At 47.7% G+C, this 27,893-nt stretch overlaps 1 protein-coding gene across 1 annotated transcript; it reads right to left on the bottom strand.

The window, feature by feature from the left end:
• Positions 1-66: 66 nt before the first annotated feature.
• Positions 67-27,641, bottom strand: SPINT2 (serine peptidase inhibitor, Kunitz type 2). The gene is made up of 7 exons (XM_068992627.1): positions 27,083-27,641; positions 7,553-7,723; positions 4,207-4,260; positions 2,931-2,984; positions 2,236-2,397; positions 1,863-1,901; positions 67-679 (listed from the first exon to the last, which is right to left on the bottom strand). The coding sequence occupies exons 1-7, from the start codon at positions 27,186-27,188 to the stop codon at positions 513-515; spliced, it is 753 nt and encodes a 250-aa protein (XP_068848728.1). The 5' UTR covers positions 27,189-27,641; the 3' UTR covers positions 67-512.
• Between the last annotated feature and the right edge of the window lie 252 nt (positions 27,642-27,893).

The following is a 27,893-nucleotide window of genomic DNA, read 5'->3' as shown; positions in this document are numbered from 1 at the left end:
CCCATAAAAAAAAGCACATGCTGAATATTTTTTTTTTAATGGGAAGGCCCCTTTTTATTAAACTTGTACATTTTACTTTCTTCCTTTCAGAATCCTAATAAAAAAAAAGCCATGTTTCTGCTTACTTAAAAAAACAACAACAACAACAAACAAACTCTGAAAACATCACTTTTGTGATGGGAAAGGAGGCAACAGGATTCAACATAAGCAAAGAAAACTACACCTGGAGCAAAGAAAGAAATCGAAGAGGAACCGACTCGGATGGAGGCCAGACCACCTGCACTGTGCACAGAGCTTCACTGAGAGGACTTCTAAAGCAAACCCATCTGGACGGCCAGGGAGCAGCCCTCTCACCTTCTGGAAGAACAAACAGACCAAAAGCCCTAATGATCGTGCAAGTACAAATCAATCGCTCTATTTGAAAAAGCACACACGCGTCGACACTCGTCTCCCCTCCCTTCCCAGATTCTCCTCAGCAGGGGGTTGGGGGGCAGCCCCTTGGCGACGGGGGTTCACAGGACGTAAGAGTTCTTCACCAGCTGCTCCTTGTCATCCCCAGAGCTCCAGACGGTGCGGAGGGTGCGCTCCTGGTTCCTCCGCGCCACCCTGATCAAGCAGACCACGGAGGCTCCCAGCAAGAGGATCAGGACCATCACGAACAGCCCCACCAGGACCACCACTGTGGATGAGAGAGAGGCCTCAGAACTTGGGCGGGGACCAGGTGGCCACAACCGGTGTCCGCGGGAGCTCAGGAGGAGGACCAACAGCCCTTGGGCCACATGTCCCCCCGCCCCAACCCAGCAAGCCTGACAGGAAGTCGAGTCCTCAAGAGAGTCCCTACAGTCTTGAGAAATAGGTTTCTAAACATTGGAGGTGCTATGCGAGGTGCACACAGAGTGGCTGTTTGTGTTTCTTCTTTTTGAACAACAAAAAAATCCTCACTTCAACTCTATCTCCCTACCACCTCTCTGGGGCAACCTGTACAGGAAAAGCACCCATCTCTGGCGTGGGTCTATTCGGAGCAGGGCCAGGAGGGGACCCTCACACTCCTAATTGCCCAGACAAATCTGGCAGTGGTTGCCCCACTGCAGTCCCACGGGTCAATTAAGATGCTTTTTCTTCAGGCGAGGCTCCCCTTAAGGAATGCGGTCTGGTAGCAGTTGCCCAGCTACCTCTCCCCGCGTAGCTGCAGAACCAGACAAGGTCAATTCCCTCCCCATCTCCCACCCTCCAGCCCCCGATGCCTGGCCAACCAGGTTCCAGCTTCATCCCTTTTTCTAAAGGGGGGCAGACACACAGGCCAGGCCTGAACAGGAAACAGGTGGAAAGCGGCCAAACCGGCATGGCAGGTCTTTTGTGCAAACACTATCATCCATGATTAGGGCTCAGAATCAGAGACAAAAGCGAGAGAAGGCTCAGCCTCCTCGCCAGACCAGCCTGGGTGGGGACAACAGCACTGCTGGGGGCTGGGGCCCACCCACTGCGAGGGCTCCACGCTCCTCGGTGCCACCCAGGGCCAGCGATGAACACGCCAGGGCGGCAAAGCTCCCCCAACCTGCACTTAATCTCAGGCCTGAGTGCGGCAGGTCCCGCATGCCTAAGCAGGAGGAAGTGTCCCTCGGTCGCCCTTGGGGCTGCGGGGAAGAGATGACCACATTTCTAACCCCCGTTTATGTAAGCCGCACCATGGGACACACGTCTACAGCGTGTTCCAAGCCGCCCAGCCATTCTCATGCAGAAACGTGGCTTTTTAACAAAAGATGTGGACAGTGAAGGATGACGTGTCCAAGACAACATGAGGCCACAAAGACAGCCGAGTTCAGTCAAGGCAGGCAGGTGGAGAGGGGCAAGAGGCCATTTACCTTTACTGCCGAGGGGCAGGGCAGGATACAACTGCTTGCCTGGAAGAAAACACACAACCCTGAGGTCAGCTCCCAGCCCTCCTTCGCTCAGAGTGGCAGCCACGAGAGGCCTCCCCTTGGTCCTGGGCCTTCGAGGGGAGCTCTAGCTAAGCGACTTCTTCCAGTTCTTCAGAGGGTTCTGAGGCCTTGCCACCCCAGTAGGGACATAGGACATATCTGCCCAACAGCTGGGGCCAAAGCCACACCCTCCCTACTAGGGAGTCAGAAAAAGGTGAGGGTAAGAGTCCAGAGGACAGGGAGAGGGCCTGGGTCCTCCTGGGAGGGTCCCCCTGCCCATGGCTGTGTCTTGGACTGAGGCCCTAGGCAGACTCACCGAAGCATTGCTGCATGCACTCCTCCTTGGAGCGATAGTTGTTTTTATTGCCCCGGCATCCTCCGTAGATGAAGCTATCACAAGAGTTCTCCTCGGCATTAAAGTACCAGCGTGGGAAGGCTGCGCGGCAAGGCCCAGTGACGGCCTTGGCAATGCAGTGTTCTGGGAGCGAGACAGCCCAAGGGGCACAAATTAGCAGGGCCCAGGAGAGGTGACTGGAGCTGGAATGCTCCTAAGCAATCATATGGCTGCTGGCCCATGGGGAAAACCTCTCTGCTAAAAGAAACTGGTTAATTGCAGGCATGGCCAGTCTGGCCCACATTTTCAGATGCCTCTCTCTTTACACAGTAGCATAACCAGACTACGGTTATGGAGGTTACCCTATGTCAGTGACTGTTGTAGGCACTCAATCTGTGTGAGCTCTGAGAGGTCTGAACCAGGCCGCTCATTTCAATCTCAGGGCTCGGGGGCAGAGCTAGTTACCTGCCCCACAGCGCAGCTGCTGGCAGGCAGGGCAAACTTCTCCAAGGGCATGCTGTGGGCCCATCCTGCTTCCTGTGCCCCAGGGCATCCTCACGAGTCCTAATACCCAGGAAAGGTCGGGAAGCCCTGCTCTACGATATCCTTAATAGAAACCCTCAAGTGTGTCTCAATTCCCAACTAAGTAAGAAAACGTGTTTTTTAAAAAGTTGTACCTTCATAGCTGAAAATATCACCGGAGAGGTCATCAGAATCCTGCCTTCTGGGAACTGAAACACAAACATCCATGTCTCCATGTCAGGGAGGCCAGAATGGACACAGGACACGTGACCTAGCTGGGGCTGAGTCGAAAGGGGCTCACTGAGGGAGCGTGGACACTCTGGCACCTGGAAGGAAGGGAGTGGAGTCCCCTCTGCGTGGGCAGCTCTGCTCATCACCTCTCAGTCCTAATGCGCTCTACAGCGCCTCCAGCACATGGCTGGACGGGGATGCCTGCTCGGCAGGTCAGGGGTTACTATGGAAACCAATCCCAGCCACAATTTCTGGGTTGATGAGAAAGACCAGAGGTATAGGAGGTCACTTATTCTCTTGGGGAAATTTTCTTCTGAAACAGGACAGACACCAGAGTTATGAATCCAGTGCCCCATGGCTCTGGATGACCTCGCAGAGGCCAGTTCGAGAATAAACAATGAACCCAGGCAAAGCGGTAGCCAGGAGTCACAGGAATCCTAGCCTATCGAAACTGGAAAGTGCCTCTAACCTTAACTCTCAGCATTCTGCCAACTGGTTGACTGCTAAACTAATAAATGGTTACGCGCATGCGGGCGCTGAGGCCAGAGTCAAAGGACCAGAATCAAGACTGCAACCAGTGTATGGCCACTGGCTGACTGGGGCCATCCTCAAAGGGGGTGAGGGCGGACTCCCTCCCTCTACAGCAGGACTCGATCGGCAGAACCCGCTGCCTGGGGACTGGCCTTGCTGGTGCATCTGAGCCACTCACCCCAGGCTCCTGAGGCAGAGTCCTTTAAGCATAAACAAAGAATGGGGCAGCTGCCCTCAGCACTACAAAGCAGGCTAACACAAAGAGATCAAGGACGGCAGTGGGAAGGGAGGCGGGGTGGCAGAGGACAGAGGATTCAGCACAGGGAGGGAGATGGACCGGCAAGGATGACAGAGAGCAAAGGAGAAGCGGCAAGGAGTGGGGACGGACAGTGAAGACTTGAGGCCTGAGCCACATGCGGCGGTAGCACACCCCCGCCCCCAGGAGGGAGCACTGTGGAGTCCCTCAGCCCTTCCTGTCTGCAGGACAATGCGAACTCCCCAGCGTGAGGAGGTGGCCAGGAGCCAGAAGCTGGCAGCCCCAGCCTGCCAATTCTGCGTCAACAGAACCAGGAGGAAGAAGCCCTGGTACAACTCCCAAATGACAAACGTCCTTTCACATTACCCATCTGGATGGCCCTCATTCCATCTCGGGTCTTTTTAAAAACCTACCACTTGGGACAGAGGAATCTGCTTTATCCCTGGTCCGCTCATCAGTGGTGTTCTCTGCAAGGGGACAAACAAACAGTACAGTGAGAAAGGGCACCTCTAAGATCGCTGGTGAAACAAAACAGACTGCATCCCTGAGCAGGCCTGGTCCTGTGGGCCTCTCACAGACTCCCATTTCTCCTTTATGTGGGCTCTTCAGAGTGCATGCTGGACCACAAACCTGCCAGAACTTGGAAAATAAGGAACCAAGACTGTCCTTGTGGGTTAAACGTTAAGATCAACCAGCTGGAAATCAGAGCAAAGACGTGTGAAGTGACATTATAAAAAAACAGAATGGCTTCCAGGGCCAAATAACCTGTTGAACTGTATTAACTCACGAAGTGAATTAAAAACTGAAGGGCATGCTCAGCACTGGGAATGCACGCACTTCCTGCCACCAACCCATGCACTTAAAGCTGTTAACACGGTCAATTGTATGCTATGTATATTTTCTCTCTCACACACACACACAAAGCTAAGAGGGTGGGTGGAGAGGCTAGCCATTTAAGGAAGTGCAAAAAAGGGAGGGCTGGCAGGGTGCAGGAGGGAGGAGCCCTCCCGTGTGCAGAGTGTGCAGAGGCGTGGGGCAGGTCTAACCTGATGCCACTGCACACTCACATACAAACCAGCTCTCCTGGCTCCGCCCCACCCCTCATCAAGCAATCTTTTGGGAATCTGGCTGAGCTCTGTCTACGCAGAATAAAGCGTAGACTACATGGGAGAGTCAGGTCCCTTCAGCGGCTTTGGTTCTCATTACAATTAATTAATCGGTTGTTAATGAACTGTCATTCTCATTTGGCTCCCCACAGAGCTCGCCTGCCTGGGAGGGAATCTGCTGGCAAGGACTCCGTGAGTGACTTGTTGCCCAGTCGTCGCCCTGGCAGTTCCAGTTCTCCTTGCAGACTCACAAGAGAATGCCTCAGGAGCTGTGTCGTGCAGCCATGCTCAGGTGCCAGCAAATGGGTTTTCTGGGACCTCCAGGCTGGGGCCAGACTCTGACCTTTAGGAAGACAGCTGTCTGCCTTCTGCCAGCAAAACACTACACCCCATGGCCCTCAGCAGAGACATTCCATCTTATGCCCGCTGTTCACTGCTTGTGTTCTTAAAACTGAACTCCCCCCTGAGAAACCAAGGAGTAACCAGAACGGCATGTGCATTTGCTACTGTCAACTCTTTTTTTTTTTTAATGTAGACCATTTTCAAAGTCTTTATTGAATGTGTTACAATATTGCTTCTGTTTTATGCCCTTTGGTTTTTTGGACCAGGAGGCATATGGGATCTCAGCCTCCCAACCAGGGATTGAACTCATGCCCCCTGTACTGCAAGGTGAAATCTTAACCACTGGATCACCAAGGAAGTCCCATACTGTGAACTCTTGATAGGGAGAGGTCAGGAAAGGTAGCAAAAAACATTTCCTCTTAATTCCTTCCCTGGCACTGGATCACAGCTTATAAGAGAAAATAACATACAATAAATGGTATTTTCCTTACTCACCATTTGGTGAGGTTGCCAGTCACCCCCTAAAAAATGAGGGGCTCACTCACAATCCAAAAATATTACCAGCCCCCTTGGCTCTCCAAACACGTGCTGAGCGCTGAGCACTTGCTGGGCACATAAAGATGAGTAAAACGTTCCTCTAGGCACTGGGTCTCGGCTGGGTTCATGCACCTGGGTGCTACTGTAAACCTCAGGCCACAGCCAAGGCCACTGCTGCTGTCCTCTCTTTACGCACATAACTTTAATTCACTTATGTGATTTCTGAATGCAGAGCTCAAAGCCAACAGAGGGTACAGCCAGTGCAGGAGGAGATACAAACGCCTGGCGCAGGCTCCCGGGTGGCGGGGCTGTGAGCTCTGAGGGTGCCACAAGCACTTTCTGACCCAGAATCACAATCCAGGTGCTACCAGCGATGCCAAACTGTCAGGAAAGGATGTAAGAAGTCCCATGACAATGAAAGAAGCAGCCAGTGAAAATCTTTAACAGACAGTTTGGCTGGCCAAATCCTCAGGTCTCTGGAACACTTGGGAGGGATCAGGCCCCAGAGGGCCAACATCTCACTGCTATCAGGTCTCAAGGAGTCCCCCAAGGCTGCGTTCAGAGCTGGCACATGCTGCAGTGGGGCTTAGGTTTTTATTTAAACTGGGAGGCTCACAGGGTCAACGTGACTGCACAGAAGTCCTCACTGAAGACTGGGACAAGGACGGATTCCAGAAGTGTGTTCTAGTTTTAACTTGATTCATTACTCGGCTGGCTGGCTGAGCTCCTCAAGTCATTTGTTCCAAAGGTAAAAATAACCCAAAGGCCCAGGGAACAAGGGGGCTGCCTGTCTGAGCAGACCTGGCGTGGCATGGAATGTGCATTCACTAGTGGGAGGAAGGAAGCTGGGGGGGAGAAGCAGTCGTGTCCCCCCTCCCCTGGCTCTAGAAGAGAGGGAAGGGTACCGCCGTGAAACCACCGTGTGTGCGTGACCTTCACACCGGGCCAGTTTCTTCTGCTTTTAAAAATATCTCCCAGTTTCAGCCATGAAGAACTAGCAAAGAGCAAAAGACATCCACGACCCAGTTAATAAGGTGTCTCTAGATAACACGAAGTTAAAAGACGCCTGCTCCTTGCAAGGGAAGCTATGACAAACCTAGACAGCGTATAACAAAGCAAACTCCGGGACTTCCCTGGTGGTTAGTGACTAGGACTCAGCACTCCCAGTGCAGGGCGTCTGGGTTTGATTCCTGGTTAGGAAAGTAGATCCCACGTGCCACAACTAACACCTGATGCAGACAAATTAATAAATATATATTTTTTAAAAGTAGAGATGTCCCTTTGTTGACAAAGGTCCATATAGTCAAAGCCATGGTTTTTCCAATAGTCACATATGGATGTGAGAGTTGGTCCATAAAGAAGGCTGAATGCCAAAGAATTGATGCTTTCGAATTGTGGTGCTGAAGAAGACTCGTGAGAGTCCCTTCAACAACAAGAACAAACCAGTCAATCCTAAAGGAAATCAACTCTCAATATTCATTAGAAAGACTGATGTTGACGCTCTAATACTTCGGCCACCTGATGCAAAGAGCCGACTCACTGGAAAAGATCCTGATGTTGGGAAAGACTGAAGGCAAAGAAGAGGAGGCAGAGGATGAGACAGTTAGATGGCATCACCAACTCAGTGGACATGAATTTAAGCCAACTCCAGGAGATAGCAGAGGACAGAAGAGTCTGGTGTGCTGCAGTCCATGGGGTCTCAAAGAGTCAGACACAGCTTAATGACCGAGAAACAGCAACAGGTGATAAAACCTCCCCAACAGCACTGTCTTACCTGTGACACCAGCACACTTCGCAAGACACTCCTCCTTGGTCATGTAATTATTGTCATTCCTGTCACAGCCTCCATACACAAACTGCTGGCAGGATCCGTCAGTAACATTGTACCACCACCGAGGGAAGGAGGCCCGGCATCTTCCCACTTTCTTGGGAAGGTGGCAAAAATCTAAAACACAACCAGAGACCATGCTTAGCAGGGCAATTCAGGCAAGAGAGAACACGCACAGCCCTGGAGGAAGAGGCCTACAGCTTTCCAGAGCCTTAAGTTCCAGCAGCTCCTCTGTGAGCCGTTTCTAAAGTGTCGCCATCAGACCTGCTTAGGGATTCCTTCTTTGTATAGGAAAAAAAGGCATCATCTAACAACAAAGATACTGACTACCCAACTGCACTGAATGTCAGTTGTGTGCTGATACTGCCCCTGCCCCATTATCAAACACACACCCACCCAGTACAGAAGCTGGACTTCAGAGGCAAAACACCAGACTGCAGCAGGATCCTTCTGGATATGTACCTGTCTCACCAGGCCAAGGGGAGCTTAGCACTCAAAGACTAGAGCTGGCGATGTGCGGTCAGGAAGGACGCGCACAGCATGGTGCTCTTAGCAACCCAGAAGGACCTTTCCTAACTTTTCCTGTCTACTCTCTGCCAAGACTGGCCACTTCATAGTCGAGTTACCACTAGAGCCTCAGAAAGAAGCTCCCGAATGTTAGTTCCCCCCACCGCCAACCCTTCAAAGGCAACTCAGGTTGCTCCTTTCTTCCAGCGTTTATAATGGCTCCTATCTTGATGGTCTGGAGTTACAAGGTGCCTCCAAATCTAGCCCCGCTTTGGTACAAGGGAAACAGAACAAAGTTATAAAATTCCAGCCAGATACATTTGTCTACAGAAAGCCTAGAGATCTGCTCGCTCTCTTTTAAAATATTAATTAATTTCTGGCTGAGCTGGGTCTTTGTTGCTGCAGGCGGGTTTTCTCTGGTTGTGGCAAGCAGGGGCTACTCTCTAGGTGCAAGGCTTAGGCGTCTCATGTCAGGCTCACAGGCCCTAGAGCACGGGCTCAGTAGTTATGGTGCGTGGGCTTAGCTGCCCCACAGCACATGGGATCCTCCTAGAGCAGGGATTGAACCCATGTCCCCAGCGTTGAAAGGTAGATTCTTAACCACTGGACCACCAGGGAAGTCCCTCTGCTCTCTCTCTTGAAAAGGGAGAGATAAACAAGTGCTGGAGACAACACCTTTACTAGAATGACCATTTCTTCTGGAGGAATTGGGAGGGTTGAAAGCAACCTGAAAAGGGAAGTCACCTGACCGTGTGGTTCAGTGTCTGCTCTGCACTTCCATGTCACCCCTTTCTGGGATCATGAACCTACATCACCTCTGCCTCCACCCTGGTCTCCTACATCTCTGAAGTGAACTGAAGTCGTGTCTGACTCTTTGCAACCCCATGCACTGTAGCCTACCATGCTCCTCCGTCCACGGGATTTTCCAGGCAAGAGTACTGGAGTGGGGTGCCATTTCCTTCTCCATTTCCGACCCAGGAATGAAACCCAGGTCTCCCACATTATAGGCATACGCTTTACCATCTGAGCCACCAGGGAAGTCCTACATCTCTGCCTTCCTGCATAAGGGAATTGCAACCTGCCTAAGGCCCAGCACAGGGCGCTTCCTAAACATCTCAAACACAACCATCCCAGGGCCCAAAACTTGGGTTATATGTTGCCAATGACTCCTCCCCAGTTGTTCTCAGCCTTGCTAGGGTATCTCACTGAGGGGAAGCCTTTCAAAGCAGAGACAGCAGTATCTGTGCTTCTGCTGCATCTCCCAAAATGCGGGCAGGAAACCAAACATTCCACAAGACATCTATCTACGGGCACAAAAGGCTGGTACTATGCAAAACAAACAAACATCCCCAAGGAACTCCAATAAATCACAGGTAACTAGCAGAGCAGAAAAAGCATACTCTGAAGTAAAAAAAGTCTGTGTTAATGTGCAAGCAACCATCACCAAAATCATCAGCTAAAAAGTACCTTATCTGGACACTTCATGTGAATGGAATCATACAATATGTCCAGAAAAGGCAAACCAAGAGAGACAGGAAGTAAGATTAGTGTTTGCCTGGTGCTGGGGGGTGGGGGTGGGGTTGGGGTGGTGGAGAATGACTGCAAATGGGGATGATAGAAATGTTCTAAAATTGGATTGTAGGGATGGTTGTACAACTCTGTAAATGTACCACTGGGTTGTATGCCTATAATAACTGATTTTATGGCATATAAATAACAAATCAGTTTTGTTTGTTGTTGTTGTTGTTTTAAAGAGGCTCAGACCCCTTTTGTCCATATAACTGCATCAACCAGAACAAGCTGGGTGTGCACCCCAAACAGGCATTTTTGACAATGTGCCAAAAGTCACAAAACAAACACCATCAACAAGGCCCAGGGAAAACACAGCAGAAGAGTTCTCTGGTGTATGTTTCTGCCCAACCCACCAGGCTGTCAAAGGCCAGAAGCAGCACTGCTATCAACATGACAAGCTGGAGAGGACCCAGACAGGAGCCCCTATGACCCCAAACTGAAAACATTAGGGCAGAGGCACCCAACTGCTGCCGAGGTGTGGCAGCTGCCTGTCCAATGCCCTGCCAAGCTGAGAGCCTTGAAGACCACTGACTGCTTGGTGTCCTTGCTTCCCAAGCAGCTGTTAGGGAAATGAAAATGGAAGCAGTCTTGTTCAGGCTTCAGAAGCAGGAGAGCAGGCCTCTGATTGTCTTCTGACCCTGCCTGTACTACCCGCCTGCTTGCAAAAACACCGTTATCAGCAAGTCAAGAGGCACTTTAGATGAGAGAGGGAGCAGGTCTCGGCCAGCCCCTGGGGTCCAGAAAATCCTGTGACTCACCAGGTGAAACAAAAAGCATTGTAAAACTTAAAACCAGAGCTACAAGTTTAGCAGGCAAACTGACCAGGATATCAGTTTGCAGCCTGGGATTACAAATGGGAGCCCCCCAAAACTGCAATTTGCAGCCTCATCAACAAAGCGGATGCACTATCTCCAGGCGGCTGTTAACAAGCGACTTCCCAGCGCTGCTGAGGTCTGAATGCTGGTGGGCCCAATTTGGTGATGTACATACACACTGCTACTCTTCCCTATTGTTTCTATTTCTCTTTTCTTTTAATGACTGTGTAGTAAAATTCAGTTAAATAACCCTCTATTAAATACTGAAATTGTTTATTGTGTGTGACAAATAAAGGCTTCTTTTGTTAACAAACCCTTCAAATCTAAAACAAAAGCAAAACTTCCAAAAGCTTTGGGTATGGTCTTTTAAGCAAAAATACCTGAAAAAGGAATTGTATGCTTTAAATGGGTTGACTGTGTGGACTGTGAATTACGTCTCAGTTGAAACAAACACCTGAGAGGGGCCGAACGGAGCTCAAGGCAGGGTTGCCGGGAACTGTCAGATGCCACAGAAGGGTGACCACAGTATAAAGAATGGGAATTGGGTGGCTTTTCATAAGCAAGGATGCCAGATACTTCTGCCAGATGTTCTGTGCAGGTACAGAAACCTGAGGGTGCATAAAGAGGAGGAGGGAGAAAGCTTATCCAGGGATGGACAGTAGCTACCCTGGTGAAATAAACACTGCCTGGAATCTGGCCTCTTCTTTGGAGGCTCAGACAGGCACTCTTAGTGCCCCAGGGCTGAGGAGGCACAGGGATGCTGATTTTGGTAACAAAGCACACAGAGGACACTGAGAAAATAACTGTTCAGCAGGGTGGATGTGTGCCAACATACCACCTCGGAAAGCCAGCTGACATGAAGCAGGTCACTCGGCGTCTGAGTAAGGCAGTTTTCTGGAGGATTCCTATGAAGATCCACTCTGCTGGGATCTACCAGGCGGACTAGAGGCTCTCAGGAGACGGCTCAGGATGTGCATCGGTCAAGAGAGCGTGGTCAAGGTCTGCGTCTGAACACTTACTTTTCTAACTGCCGCCACGAACCAATGCCGCTTCCTGACCGGAACGCTCTTTCTGTAGATGTGATGGTTCCTTCCTTACGAACTTTGTGGGACTGAGAGGCCATTCTGTCTCAGCTGCTCACATCTGCTGTCAATGATCACACACTGATCTCACGGTTTAAGTTTTGGAAGCAGCCTTATTTTCAGGTTCCTTGGGTGGAGTAGGAGGGGATGGGGGTGGCTTCATTTTTGTCCCGGGGAATTTAGAAATGTCTGTTTAAGAGAAGCTCAGTGGATAGAGTATTTGCCTGCAGTGCAGGAGACCTGGGTTTGATCCCTGGGTCCGGAAGATCTCCTGGAGAAGGAAATGGCTACCCACTCCAGTATTCTTGCCTGGAAAACCCCATGGATAGACAAGCCTGGTGGGCTGCAGTCCATGGGGTCACAGAGAGTCAGGCACGACTGAACAACTAACACACCCACCTGCTGCACTAAAGACATAGTATATATGGAAAGACGTAATGCTGACAATTGTTGAAGGTGAGTGATGGTCTATGGGAGCTCATAAACCTGCTTCTACTACTTCGTGTACACTTGGAAATTCCTGTAATAAAAACAGAAAGAAGCTGATCTCTTTTTAAAATAAATTTGAACAAAGTAAAAGAGCTCTAAGTAGCAGATTAGTTGGCCAAAGCTAGGTTCGACCAAGATGAAATTTAACTACACAGCTACTGTGTCAAGACAGAGTACCTTCTGTGAGGAGGGAGGCTCCCTGTCAAATGGAATGGAGAAGAGTCCATTTTGCTGCATGCCTTTCCTAACTAAATTGCTTTTCGGCTTCTACGATACACATTTTTACTCTCTAGGCTTAAGGAAATGATCTTATGAAGAAGGAGGTTTTTTTTGTTTGTTTGGTTTTGTTTCAAAGGAGAGAATGTTCCTTTAGGAAACACAGGTCACATGTTCTTCACCTCACTCCAAATCACATTGATGCATTCTCTCTTCTGTTGTACAAAGAGCCAGAAATACTTCAGTATGTAAGATGACTTCCATGACTTATCAACTTCCTTAGAAAAAGCTTCCAAAAAGTCAGAATACTATCTTTGGTAGACTCAGCTTAAAATCAAAATGCAGAGCATGGATTATTTCTTGACACTCCATTTCACTGCCTTCACTAAGCTAGATGCCGGGCACGTTATGTGCGCCATTTCTAATAGTCATGATAAAAGCTGACTCATGCGGTAACACCCACCTCCCTTTACAAATGAGAACACTCTGGGCAGGTTAGCCTAAGCAAGCAGCAGAGCTGGATCTGAAATCAAACTGATCTGATCAGACAGCTCAGGCACAAACTTAAGGACCCCTTCGATGGAAAGAAAGAAAAAGCAACTGCAGTGACAGGCAGTGGGAAAAACAGGAAACTGAAGTTGCCTAAAAGCCAAAACATTCCTCAAGGCTTCATCACAACTGGAGGCCAGGCCTTCTGCTAGGTCTTTTCATGGTCCCAATGACAGGGTCACTGATAGCACCATACCAAAGAACTGCCCCGGGCTGAGAGGACTTGGCTGGACAATTTTCAGGAAGTTATTCCTTAATAACTGTTATTGTTAAGAGATGACATTTTGGTCTCAGAATAGTTTTGGGAAACAATCATGAAAAACATTGTTTCAAGTCCTATTTCTATGCTCAACAATGTTAGTGCAAAATTAAATACGTTCCGTTAAGTTTTCAAAATGGAGGGAAAAATAGAGGGTAAAAAAGAAGAGAAAAAAAACGGGGAAAAGCTGAGGGGCGCCAAATTTGGATACGTTTGCTTCAGAATACGAAAAAATGGGAAAGAGTAACACTGTCTTGGAAAAGCATCAAAAATGGTTAAAGTCACATATTATGTGAAATAGGAATCTAAATTACAAAACCCTGGCAGGCATTTTGGACATTAGCAGTTACAAAATTGCCAAACAGACAGGTCTTTGTCATAGAAAACAGGTTTTTCTGGTTCTGAAGTCACTTGAGCTTTAACCACAATAAGGAGCCAATGGCTCAGACGTGCTCTACTCCACCCTACCTGCTAGAATGACCTGCTACCTTCTAACAAGGACATCACAGACACTTTAAGCTCCCAGGCACTACTAACCCAACCTAATTTTACAGGCCTCAGAAGATGGTATCCAATCATTCTTCAGAAATGCACAATTACAGCTGTCCCTACTGAAGAGTTTAATATATTTCAAATATTTTGAAAATTACAGAAAATGTCACAACACTGGTACACCGACTTCTCAGCATTATGAAATTCTAACATTTTAAGGACCAAAACATGACAGAGCTGAAACCCTTTGTGTACCCCCTCACTTCAGTCCCACTTGTTCTCTCTCCCCTAAATTAACAACCACCTTGAACTTGGCATTTTCTTTTATTCATGTTTTTTATACCCATTCAGAGTCAGCTTACTTACAAAACAAGCAAAAACAACTCTCCTGAGACTCTAGTCCTTGACACACTTTTTACTCCTGTGGGTGTTATACACTGAAAAACACCAACTTACTGCCTCACTGTTTCCTAATAAGAAAACCCTGGATCAAAAAAAAGAAAGCCCTGGATCATCTCACAAGCTCGGACCCACTCATGAAATGGTCCTTTTCTTCCCCCGATCTGCTTTCTCTACAGCAAACGTCAATACACTTTTTTAAGATGGGCCAGATAGTAAATACAGCCAGAACAGTGTGAAATAAGGCAAAACAATGGAAAAAACTATGACTGTTCCATGACCTTTAAGATAAAAAAAAAACCTGTGGGTTACAAATGCACAGGATAAAAAATAACAAAATGAATATTTATTTAGTTCACTGTAAGTTAAAACATTAGAAACTTGAGAGTTGAAGTGTTAATTTTCTTTGTAAATAAGTACTTTGTAAATAAGGGCTTCCCTTGTGGCTCAGTTGGTAAAAAATCCACCTGCAATGCTGGAGACCTGGGTTCAATCCCTGAGTTGGGAAGATCCCCTGGAGAAGGGAAAGGCTACCCACTCCAGTATTCTGGCCTGGACAGTCCATGGGGTTGCAAAGAGTCGGACACAACTGAGCAAGCAAAGAAGCAAGCAAACTCACCAAGAGTAGTGTGAATTGTACTTGCAAAGGTCTTTAGTCATATACGTACTGATATGAGGCCAGTTTCTTTTCACTTCACCTTAGAGTAAGTGTCATACCTCTCTCTGGGTTTGGGTCAGCTTCTAACCTTTCATGCTTTGCTCTATCAATGCCATGAAACCGCTCAGAGAGTTGCCTGGCATTCTGTCCAAGATTCGGCGAGCGTGACTTCCACACACAGAACACCATCCTTTTTTGTCCCAACTACTCTCTTCATGCCTGTGAGCTCCTCTGGCTGCACACCGGTCTCGAATGGCGGGCAGTGCCCACTCCCACAGCTGGCTCATCCTCTGATCACTCCATTTACGCTCAACCCGAATTTCACACCCAGCGGTATCACTTGTCTTCTTTGCTACACTTTGGTCTATTTTGGCCCAATTTCCTCTATCGATCAATCATTTTTGTAAACTGTCGCATTTTCTGTGGAGCAACGAGATAACACAACTACATGCTTTGCTGTGTATGAACTGAGTAACACATGTGCAGTGACCAGGTACCATGCATGTGTGTCCATGCAAACCAAGGACTGCCTTTATCTCAAGCTTCACGGGTCACACAGTCGAACTAGTCAACTCTGTCATTACAGCACAGAAGCAGCCTAAGGTAATATGTAAATAAATGACCACGACTGGCATTCCAATAAAAATTGATTTCATATAATTTTTATGCCGTAAAATATTCTTGTGATCTTTTTCAACTATTAAAGGACTTCCCTGTTGATCCAGTAGTTAAGAATCTGCTTGCCAATGCAGGGTACATGGGTTTGATCCTGTGGTGCGCAACTACTGAAGCCCGAGCACCCTGGAACCTGTGCTCTTCAACTAGAGAAAGCCCAAGTGCCGCAATGAAGACCCGGCACAGCCACCCCCACCACCAAAAAAAGAGCAGAAGCCATACTTAGTGTGCAGGCTGTATGCATGCAGTCACCACGAGCTGGAGTTTGCCAATCAGCTCTTTAGAGAGTGTTTATAAAAACACCCTGCTCAGATTTTCCACATGTACTCCTCCCCCGTCATGTCACAGAACTCAGCAAATCCTATGTGTGGTCAGAAGCTATCACATAGACTCCGAGGGCTCACGTTTCTTATGACAACACACCCTTTCATCACTAAAAGCAGCTCTACTCATTTCATGAAAGCCACATAGAATTCAAAGGATAATGGCCAACAGGAAATGATTTGCTACAATAATACTCAGACATGTGAAAATATTACAACAACAACAACAACAACAAAAATAGAGGACAGAATACACTTCACTCCTCAGTACCGAAAAGCAAACTAGGAAGAATCCATTAATTTGAGTTTCAAACAACAGGGACAACTATTAGCATACTTACGAAGGGCTTGCTACCCACAAACCTACATTAGCTGAAAATTCACCACTGAATTTTCATGAACACCCTGTTCAGGCTGGTGAAGTAATTTGTGAGACATCCACACACACTACACATATGCTGGTATAGAACTAGGGAGACAAAAGCAAAAGAATGGTTTACATGCATTATTATGATTTCCTTTAACTTTTAATTTAGATATGTGTGTGAATATACCTTTAGGAAAAAGAGACTAAAGGAGGCAGAAGCTTTTCCAGTTTCTTTTTTTCATCGGTATGTTTTAGGATAATTTGAGCAGTACTGTGAATGCACAACTTATTTTCTTTCAGAGTTTTATCTGGATAGTGGATTACAGTCACCCCTTCTGTTTGCTTAAATTGTTACATTTTTCATGGTAACAAAATGAATGTATTAAATTCCCCAGTATCTTGAGAATACTAAGCAACTAACTGCAGATGGTGATTGAAGCCATGAAATTAAAAGATGCTTACTCCTTGAAAGGAAGGTTATGACCAACCTAGATAGCATATTGAAAAGCAGAGACATTACTTTGCCAACAAAGGTCCTTCTAGTCAAGGCTACGGTTCTTCCAGTGGTCATGTATGGATGTGAGAGTTGGACCGTGAAGAAAGCTGAGCGCCGAAGAATTGATGCTTTTGAACTGTGGTGTTGGAGAAGACTCTTGAGAGTCCCTTGGACTGCAAGGAGATCCAACCAGTCCATTCTAAAGGAGATCAGTCCTGAGTGTTCATTGGAAGGACTGATGCTAAAGCTGAAACTCCAGTACTTTGGCTACCTCATACGAAGAGTTGACTCATTGGAAAAGACTCTAATGCTGGGAGCGATTGGGGGCAGGAGGAAAAGGGGACGACAGAGGATGAGATGCCTGGATGGCATCACCGACTTGATGGACATGAGTTTGAGTGAATTCCTGGAGTTGGTGATGGAGAGGGAGGCCTGGCATGCTGCGATTCATGGGGTCATAAAGAGTCAGACACAACTGAGCAACTGAACTGACTGACTGACCCTTCCCTGGTAGCTCAGCTGGTAAAGAATCCATCTGCAATGCAGCAGACCTCGGTTCAATCCCTGGGTTGGGAAAATCCCCTGGAGAAGGGATAGGCTACCCACTCCAGTATTCTTGGGCTTCCCTGGTGGCTCAGATGGTAAAGAATACATCTGCAATGCGGGAGACCTGGGTTCTATCCCTAGGTTGGGAAGATCTCCAGGAGGAGGGCATGGTAACCCACCCTAGTAGATTTGCCTGGAGAATCGCTATGGAGAGAGGAGCCTGGCAGGCTTACACAAGTCCATGAGGTCATAAAGAGTCGGACACGATAGAGTGACTAGGCACACCAGTGTTTGGTTATGGGGCTTCCAGGTGACACTAGTGGTAAAGAACCCGCCTGCCAATGCAGGAGATTTAAGAAGATCCCCTGGAGGAGGAAATGGCAACCCACTCCAGTATTTTTGCCTGGAGAATCCCATGGACAGAGGAGCTTGGAGGGCTACAGTCCATATGGTTGTTGAGTTGGACACGACTGAAGCAAATTAACACAAATTAGTACACAGTGTTTGGTTAATAGCTCATCTATGTAAATGGGGTGATCATACAATTTATTCTCCAATCAAGACACTTTTCAGAGTGAAAAGGGGTGTTCTTAACAGCCACCCTGGGAAGTACAGTGGCATAAGCTGGAACCCTCTAAGGTAAACTGAGCTGAGTAGCTACATAGAAGGCACCCACTGGGAAGGTAGCCCCTGACCTCCAGGGGTTTACGATTAAGTTAGAGCCACAAGACTGGATTGGACAGAAGGAAAAAAAGAAAACCACACAAGGTAAACTACTACAATCACACCCTAAATTTAAAGGGCTTGTAAGCCACACAGGGCACAAAGGAAATGAGGAAAAGCTCTGGTATCAGGAAGTGACACAGTAAGAAAAGTCATTTGGCCAAAGTGCAGGGGACAGATTAGAGGACAGGGCCCACAGGAAGCTGTCCTGCTGAGGGACCAGTGTGTGTAGGAGCCCCTGGCTGCCTCTTATTTGCCCACTGTTTGGGGTTAGGGGTGGGGGTGGGGGCAGCTTTCCTAACCTCCCTGTACGTGTATTTCCTCATTCACAATAAGGAAACAATAATACAAACAACAAAAATGTGTAAACCTCTCAATAAAGCTGGAAAATGCATAAACGCAGCATTCTTCAAGTCAGCAAGCCCTGTATTCTCTGATTTAGGTCGGGCTAATTAAAAAAAATTTTTCTTTTCAGAGGCTTCTAAATCAGACTCTTGGGAGGCTTGGTAAGGCAAAGCTCTGATTACAGACCTATCGTATCTGTGACATAATTAGAAATATGTATTTGGTCTCTCCCCACCCCATGTTCCTGATAGAGAGCTCCTAAAACCCTTGGAATTTCTTGAGTGCCATATTGTGCTCTACTCTAATAAATATTCGGTTTTCTGACACAAGAACTAAAACCCCAGCGCTCTCTGGAGTGGCACAATCGTCTTACTGAATGCCAGTGAGATGACTAGTGGCTGGGGGTGCCCTAGAAAGTTTCAGGAACTTCAGGATAGAGGCTGGGGGAATTCCCTGGCAGTCCAGTGGTGAGGGCTCCACACTTTCACTGCAGTGGGCCTGGGTTCAACCTCTGATTGGGGAACTAAGATCCCACAAGCTGTGTGGCACAGCACCCTGCCGCCAAAAAGGATGGGGACTGGGTGCCAGAAAAACCAAGCCTAGATTAAAGGGTTGTATCTTTCAGCCCCACCTCCTATTCTCCAGGGAGTCTGAGTTAATAATCAATCATGCCTACATGATGAAGTTTCCATAAAATATCCCAGCTGAACGGGTGGTGAACACACCCACATGCCAGAAGGGTGGCTCACTCCAAACTCCATAAGGACAGAAGCTTGTACACTGGGGGACCCTCCCAGACCTCTCTTCACCTGGCTATTCATTTGTATCCTTTATAATAAACTGGTAAATGTATTTCTCTGAGTTCTGTGGACTATTCTAGCAAACTGGATCTGAGAGGGTTATGCGAACCCTGGAACATTTCAAGTTGGTGAAACTGACAGATGACAACCCTGGGCTTTGATTGGCATCTGAAGGGAGAAGGGCAGTCTTGTGAGACCGAGTCCTTAACCTGCAGGATCTGTGCTCACGTCCAGCAGCTTCAGAATTGAGTTAAATTGCCCGACACCCATTCTGAGTCTGCTGAGAATTGCCTGATGTGGAAAAACCCACACATCTTGTATCAGAAATATTTTCTGTAGTAGACAGGAGAGTGTTCTCTTTAAAATCCCTTCAAGATTAAAGCGAAAGCTGAGAACGTTAGCTGAAGAACCAACTTGAGGACATTATAAAGATAACTCAGCCCCGGTTGAAGGCCTCTCTGTGTGATTAATATCCATTCTAAATCTAGTTAATATAAAAATGTTTTTTGACAAGTTTGTTAGCAGTAAGTCCCATCTTGTGAGACCTAGACTTTTGCTTACTGCTGTGGAATGCACCATGTATTAGAGGCTATCTTGCAATGGCTTGTCTGGGAAAGGGCATTTGCTCAATGTAACCTGAATTCACTGCTGAGTAATAAAGCAGAGATTCAGTTTTCCCTCCATATGTCCCACTGAGATAAATTCTGTGGGCTTGCGGATGCCTCTCTTAAAAACGACTCAAATGGAAGGGACTTTTTTGACACTGGGACCAATCATTAAGAGTGTTGTAAAAATTAAAGGCATTTTTACTCCATTATAAATGCTTAAAACATTTGGCACGAAGCTTTGAATAAGTAGTGTATTTTTATGAAGCCCAGACTGGTGGTGACTGACAGGATAGAGGGGATATAGAAAATCAAAGTACAAACTCCAGTCAGTGAGTTGATCAAAGCAATCCAACCATCACTCTTTCCCTGTTTTTCTGCTGTGCAACCACCTGGCATGCCTGCCTGAAGGTGTAAAATTCCTTATTTTCACCTGCAGTAAAGTCCTGCAACACTACAATATCGGGAGATTAAGAGGTGGGAGAGAAGAAAATAAGAAACACTATCCGTGATTTCCCTGGTGGCTCAGATGGTAAAGCGTCTGTTTACAATGTGGGAGACCTGGGTTTGATCCCTGGGTTGGGAAGTTCCCTGGAGAAGGAAATGGCAACCCACTCCAGTACTCTTGCCTAGAAAATCCCATGGACGGAGAAGCCTGGTGTCCATGGGGTCGCAAAGAGTCGGACACGACTGAGCGACTTTACCTCACTTCACTTTATGCGTTGGTTACCTATTTTGACTTCAAGTTATCTTTTCACCAAGGAATGAGAGACTCACCTTCTGTGTGAGTGAAGAGGTACTAAATACTGGGGAGGCAGATATTCACCCCTGTTTTAATTCTGCTGGGCCAAATCCCAAAGTTGACATTTATTTCACAATCAGTCTTATTTCAAGGTGATCTATAAATCCACCTGTTTTGGTTAGCTGGATAGGCTCTACATCCTTGAGAACTTCTGCTTCTAGGACAGAAAGCTATTACTACCCATGCCTTCCTCTAGGTTCGGGTGCCTGGAAGTCGTCATTATTAGGATAAGTAATTCAGAAACTTTAAAGTTATTTTAAATAATTTTAACTGCTAGGTATTTACGAGGAGAGAACATTTACAATGACAAACCCAACTTACATTGTAAAACTCATAAAATCTTGTTTTAGATATAAAGTCTTGGCATTTTAGATATAAAATATTTAGATATAAAGGTGTACATTCCATAAACCATCATCACAATGCAGCCACCACTCCTACCCTCTGTCACCTCATATTCATTACTCAAGCAGGACTATAAATTCTACCCTTACCTAAATCTGTAACTAGAATTACAGTGGTCAATCTGAATAATTTCAAACAGTAGTTTCAAAGTCTTTCATGGGCTTTGAACTGTTAATTCACATTCAGGGGTTCTTAACTTTTTTAAAACCTGGGACCATTTTTCAGAAACTGATTATAGCTTATGGGCTATCTACCTAGAACAATGTTTCCCGACCTTTTTTTCTATTATCACCCCCCACCCCCGGAGACTTTTTAGACATTTTCTCTAATCACCCCACTAACACCACAGACATATATGTAGCCCTTTGAAAGGTCAAAAACTATTATACTATCTATTATTCTACCCCACTTCCCGAACATGTCCTAGATTCTAAATGACTGACCCTGGAATAAACACAAAGAATCACAGGCTTCTGAAGCCAGGGACCGAGGACCCCACTGGTGAGATCGATCTCAAACATTTGCCTCATTTCTAAAATAGCTTTCTAGTAATAAAACAGTGTGCTTCAAATAAACTTCCAAGTAACTTTAACTTCAAAGTTCCTGGGCCTCAGCATCCCTTCATTAGAGTTTTCAAAATTATCTTGCCAGAAACAAGTGAAACGACATTTGTGACCAGCATCAGAAGAGGAGGTCCATAATCCATACACTAATGCTTCTGCGGTCACTTGTGAACTCCTTATTAGTCAGTGACCAATGGGCCATGAAATCTTCCTGGGGTTAATTAAGTCATTTCAGTGTGACCCCTTCAGGGTCTCTCCTGCCTCACATGAATCACAGGCTACCTCATCCCTTATTCAGCCTGTCAGCCTCAGGACATGGTAAATAGAGGTTTGGCTGCCTGGCCAACTACCTGAAGACAAGCCGAAGTGTTGCAAATGACTCACGAGACAGGTATACACGTCACAGGCTGGCTTTCTCTATTACAGGCTGACTTCTCAAATGCTGACCAGGGTAAGGGTCCACTTTCCCTCAGTGGGCCTGAAGGCAAATCCTTCAATGTTCTTTAAGTATTGTCAACATTTCAGCCTCAAAGGCCATGTTTTTAGCACTAAACACACCAAACCTTACCTTCCTTTTCTTCTCTTTTTAATCATTGTTTACAGTGCTTCAGGTTTACAGCCAAGTGATTCAGTTTTTCAGATTTTTGTCCATTGTAGGTTATTACACCATACTGAACATCTTCAGTACCAACAGTTCCCTGGGCTATACCGTAGGTCCTTGTTGTTTATTTTATACATAGTAAAGGAGATCAACCCTGGGATTTCTTTGGAAGGAATGATGCTAAAGCTGAAGCTCCAGTACTTTGGCCATCTCATGCGAAGAGCTGACTCATTAGAAAAGACTCTGATGCTGGGAGGGATTGGGGGCAGGAGAAGGGGACGACCGAGGATGAGATGGCTGGATGGCATCCCTGACTCGATGGACGTGAGTCTGAGTGAACTCCGGGAGATGGTGATGGACAGGGTGGCCTGGCGTGCTGCGATTCATGGGGTCGCAAAGAGTCGGACACGACTGAGCGACTGAACTGAACTGAACTGAATGTGTATCTGTTAATCCCCAATTTCTAAATTATCTTTCCTCCCTACCGTATTTTTCTTTATAGTACTCATTACCAAGTATCTATTCATTGTTTATTTATTGTATTGTCTTCCTCTCATTACAATGTAACTGTCATGGATTGGGGGTGGGGGGGTTGCCATCTGTTTCATTCAGTGCTTTGTTTCCAGGGCCTAAAACTGTGCCTGGTACTTGGTGGGTGTTTGTGTTGAATAAATCAGTTAATAAATATTTCAAACTGTCCTGGAACCAACCTGTCTTTCCTGAAAATAGAACGAGTGCTTCTATGAAGGATGAAAATAGTGTAAGATGCCACTTTGGAGACCTCTCAGATGATCACCAACACCAGCTGCAATTTCATTCTTATCTCTCATCCTTTTTGACTACCCAGTTTACAACTATTCATGGGGGTGAGGAGACGAGAAATGAGTGGTGATTAATATGCTTATTGGAGATTTACTGGAAAGTTCACTCTTTCAGTCAAAGTTCTGGAGAAACTAATTAATTCAAGAAATTGATGCAAATGGAAGATCACGGACTCTCCTGGTGGTCCAGTGGTTAAGAATCCACCTGCCAATGCAGAGGACATGGGTTCGATCCCTGGTCCAGGAAGATCCCATATGCCATGGAGCAACAAAGTCCCCAAGCTCTAGAGCCCGTGCTCTGCAACAAGAGAAACCTTGGCAATGAGAAGCCCCCAACTGCCACAACTAGAGAAAGCTGGGGCCCAACAGCAAAGACCCAGTGCAACCGAACATAAATAAGTAAAATAAAATACACAGAAGATCACTTCAAAGTGCGCTGGAGGCTTTCACATGAATGCTGCCACACTTGTTTCCAGTGGAAATTCCCAAGAACAATCAACAAAGGGCTATGAGCCAAGGAACCATTAACACAAGTTCTCATGTATAAGTTACTGGCAGTAGGAACTACATTTAACTGACCACTCCCAAAAGGAATTTTTGAGGTTCTATTCTGAAAAGGAATATACTATTTGCCCTTGTATTGATCAAAATGATATATCTGCAGGTACTCCAAATACCAGGACTTACCACGCAAGAAGAGATAAAAATCATGCACGTTTGTGGCCACCTGTTAAGGGTTGTTCCCTGAGAATAACAACACACATACACACACTGAACTGTACAATTTATAAACTTTTATGTTTATCTACCTTTGTTTACTAAATGGGGCATATTCTTAATGTGGGAGTCACAACTCAAACGCTCAGAAGATACAGAGGGCAGGCCAGGGGAATAAACACAGAGAGCAGTCTGTGTCCTTTCCAGAAGTACTTGGCACTACCCCAGGGTGCTATGTGGGAACACTGCGCCAGATCTTCATATTTTTTAGGCACAGCCCCAAATCAAAATATTTCATTAAAAAACTCTCAATTCTAGAAACAAGTCACATAAAGCCTGTCTGAGGCCTCCTGGGAACAGCCAGTTTGGTGGGGTTTTTTTAAATAGTTTTATTTACTTTTTACTTTAAAATATTTTGGCTGTGCCACATGGAATGTGGGATCTTAGTTTCCCGACTGGGAATTGAACCCCAGACCCTGCATGGGAAGTGCGGGGTCTTAACCACTAGACCACCAGGGAAGTCTCAGCAGCCAGTTTATAATCTGTGTTTCCACGGCAGACTGGCTCTGTCACTGGATGCTAATTACACCCGGAGATGTATCAACTGTCCCCCACCTCCATCTGCAGAGGTGTGCCTCCAAATGCCCACTACATTCCACACCCCTTCCTATCTGCCCTCTGCCACCCAGTGCCTCACCAACACTGTCCGTCTCGACACCACGTGACTCTCCTACCACTTGCTTATCACCACACCAGCTCCAGACTCCCGAGTTACCCTTCATCCCCATGCATCCTGTTTGGTTGCCATCTCCCTTCCCTCAACTCCCGGAGTCTCTGATACTCAAGGCCTATCTTCAGCAAAACCTCTCATTCCCTCAATCTCTTCTCTGAACAGTCTTACCCTAACTGAACCCAGCTTGCCCCTGAAGAGACAGCTTCTCTTGTGCCCTTGCAAGTGGGCACTGCTTCTACACCATTCTCCCTCCACCCTCAACACTCCAGGTATGACTCTCGTCCTTAGAGTAAATCATACCCCACCCTGTGTGTCATTTGCTGACCCAGTTCATCCCCCCTTGTTTCTCCGTTGATTTTAGCTCCGTCATTCCCACTGTGGCTCTTATCACCATTCTTGGTGATCTCTGTATCCAGATAGGTGCTCCTACAACCATCCTGGCCTCTTGGTTCCTAGACTTCCTCTCCTCCAGTGATACTGTCCTCCCCACAGCCGCTCCCCTAGACCTTTCAGAACCTCAGCTTCATGGGTCTCCCTCACTGCCGAGTGTAGTTTATCTTCCTAGTCCATTCTTTCTGAAACCTCAGGTCCAATAACTCACTGGCCCTACCACCTTTCCACTACCCCTCAGCCCCTCATATCTTCACATAGATTGTTCTTTGACCAACCATTATGATCACCCCCTTACACACTCCCCCTCCCTCCGTTATATTCATCTGGAGGTACCTGCACAGTTGTGTGTGGCTGGAGAAACACCTCACTCTTAGTGGACGACTTTGCTTCCTGAGAAAAATCAAAGCAATCAGAAGGTGGGCAGAGGAATAAAAACTACTTCTTGTCTCCAAATAAGCTGTTGATTCAGCTCTCATACAAACAGAACTTCAGATAAGCAAGGGCATTAGTTTACCCAGCCAGATAGGAATATTTCTGAAAGGTCAGGAGGTCCAGCCAGCTACAGCAGCTGGGAAACCACTGGGAACAAGCAGAAAAGGTCTCTGTAGCCAGACCCAGCTTTGTCAATTACTAATGTGTAGCCTTAGGCAAGATTTGTATCTTCACCACCACACTAAGTTGTTTCAAGAATTAAACAATGCCTAAGTGCTCAAAGTAAGCAATAGATGTTAGCCCCAAACTCTGTTTTGACAAAAATCCCAGGCCAGCTAACTGGAAGGTATGGGTTTCCTGGATAACTCAGACGGTAAAGAATCTAGCCTACAATGCAATAGCCCCTGGTTTGATCCCTGGGTTGGGAAGATCCCCTGGAGAAGGGAATGGCTACCCACTCCAGTAACCTTGCCTGGAGAATTCCACGTACTGAGGAGTATATCTAAAAAATGTCCAGAAGGGCTGACAAATTCTAGTTCAGATCACAAGAATGATCAACACCTGCATTTCTAATTCCCTGGAGCTGAGTCTCTCCCCACAGGCCCTCAACTCACTTTTTCCTCTCTGCCTTGGGCACAGGGAAAATAACAGTCTTCAGAAGTCACCGCAGGAGATGACTTGGTGTTCAAACACCAGTGCTTTCTCTTTCTATCCAAAATGCTGGCCTGTAAAGTAACCTGGTTCCTGTCTGCTTTCCCCACTTGGCCTCCTCTTCCAATCTCCCACCTCCCCCCTCCACACCGCTACTCCAGTCGCGCTGGCAGTCTTTTCCTCAAATACCACCAAGCTCATTCCAGCCTCAAGGCCCCTGTACTCCATTGCTTCCAACTGGACAATCATCCTTGAGGTCTCTGTGTCACTGCCACTTGTTCCTTCTTCACATTAGAGCTCAGCTGTCCCTGTCCTCAGGGCGACCTCCCCTGAGAACATGAGCTAAAGTGGCCCCCATCATCCCTGTTTGTCTGCTTCTTCCTGTTCAATTACGTCTTAGTAATTTAATACTGCGGTAAGTACTCTTTATTTAAATGTTTACTCCCTGTCTCTGTCTATCCCACTAGAGTATCAGCTCTCTAAGTGCAAGGACATAGCTTGCCTGAGTCATAAATGGTATCACAGCTTTCAGCACTGCCCTCTGACACATAGCAGGGGCTCAAGAAGTTTTGCTGAATCAACGAATTCTTCTTTCAGGAGGATTATTTTCAAAATCTGCTTGTACTTGTCTGCAGAAGTAAGGTTAAACCAATACTTGTTCAAAAAGATCTTTCAGGCCGAACTTCCGAAGAGTTTAGAGGTTTAAATTGGGTCTTACCCTCCACCAACCTCGAAGGACAAATTCAAGCCCAGCTTCTCAATGCCAATATTCTTAAGCCAAGAGGCGCTCCATCCCCGCCCCTTGCACCCCGTGCAAGTTTTCCCTCCCAACATATTTGCTTTTCTTTTCCTTTGAATATCACTGAGAAGCACCTCTGTTCTGGGAGGCGCTCTAATGCAACTGAACCCAGAAAGATTTCTTAGGAGGCTGTGGTCCAATACCCAAAAACATAGGGTGCAGGCTTCAGGCCAACAGGTCAGGTCCCCTAACCCAAGCCCTGTCCTCTGGGGCTGGCCGCCCACCGCGGGCTTTCTTGGGCTTTTTCTTCGCTAGCAGGAAGAGGCTGGTCTTCGGTTCGGTCCCTCACCTCCTTCCTGCCACAGGAAAGGCCTCTGCCACTCCTTCTTGGTGAACAGCCCTAAGCCAGTCTCCTCCCTCCTCTACAGGAAACTTTTACCAGCCCGGCTCTGTCACCCGCCCTCGCTCCCGGGGGCTCCCGAATCTCTTTCTCAAGGTTCAATCCAGCAGGGCTGGCTCCACTACACCCCCCTAAGCTTCACCCAATCGCCCCCAAACTTCCTCCCTCGCGAATTCTCCCTGCTCAGACCTCGCTCCGGCCCTCCTCGTTCCCCAACTTAGCCCCTCCACCCTGCCCCTACCGCCCCGCCTCCGGCCTCTCGACCCTCCACAACCCCCAGGACACCCGCCTGGGCCCTCACCGTGGACGCCACGTTCTTCGTCGGCCGCCTCAGCCCCGGAGAGGAGCAGCGATGCCAGCAGGGCGAGGAGCACCCCGCACCGCCTCGGCTCAGAAAGCTGCGCCATGACGGACTCCGCCCGGCAGCCCAGGGGAAAGGCCTCGAGCCTCTGGTCGTTGGGGTCTCGCGAGCAGGTGCGGGAAGACCCTCTCCACGCACGCGCACGCGCACTGGAGCGCCTTGCGTTCGGGTGCGGGCGCTCGTAGGGGTCTGCGGGGCGCGCCTCTGCCCTCGCCACACAGGAAATCTCCAGGAAGCCCTTTTCTCGGTCCTTCGGTGTGCGGATACTTTGCCTCCTGTGCCCACGATGATTTTCTCTGCTCCTCAGTCGCCCCAGACTCCCTCTACCCTTCAGAACCCCACCACACCCCCAGACCCTCGGTGGGCGCCAGAGGTAATGGCGGCCGCCTCGAAGCAGCTGTTGAAGGTGGAAGGCCAGGTAGGGGGCGGGGCGCACCTGGTAAGGCGGGACGCGTAGAGCGCAGGCGCAGAGAGCCTGCACCTGAGCGGCCGTACTCCTCCCTAGGCGCACCTGGGTCCGCCCCTGGCGCTGAGGTAAGGGCGGGGCTTATATTGGCTCCGCCCCGCGTGAGGCCTAGCCCGGGGCGGTAGGCGCAGGGTGAGCCCTAGGGCTCTTGCTGCCCGTGGGCGTCGGCTTGTTGGGTTTGTTGGCCTTGTCCGAGCACCTTCGCTCTTGAACTTGGCCTCTGAGAAATGAGGGTGCAGGCGTGCTCTCACTGGACACCTGTGGGGTTTTTGCCCAGCTTGCTTC

This window comes from Capricornis sumatraensis, chromosome 20 (assembly GCF_032405125.1).
Source record: "Capricornis sumatraensis isolate serow.1 chromosome 20, serow.2, whole genome shotgun sequence".
Lineage (NCBI taxonomy): Eukaryota > Metazoa > Chordata > Mammalia > Artiodactyla > Bovidae > Capricornis > Capricornis sumatraensis.
The sequence above is the reverse complement of the archived record's forward strand: the minus strand, read 5'-3'. Positions and strand labels throughout refer to the sequence as shown.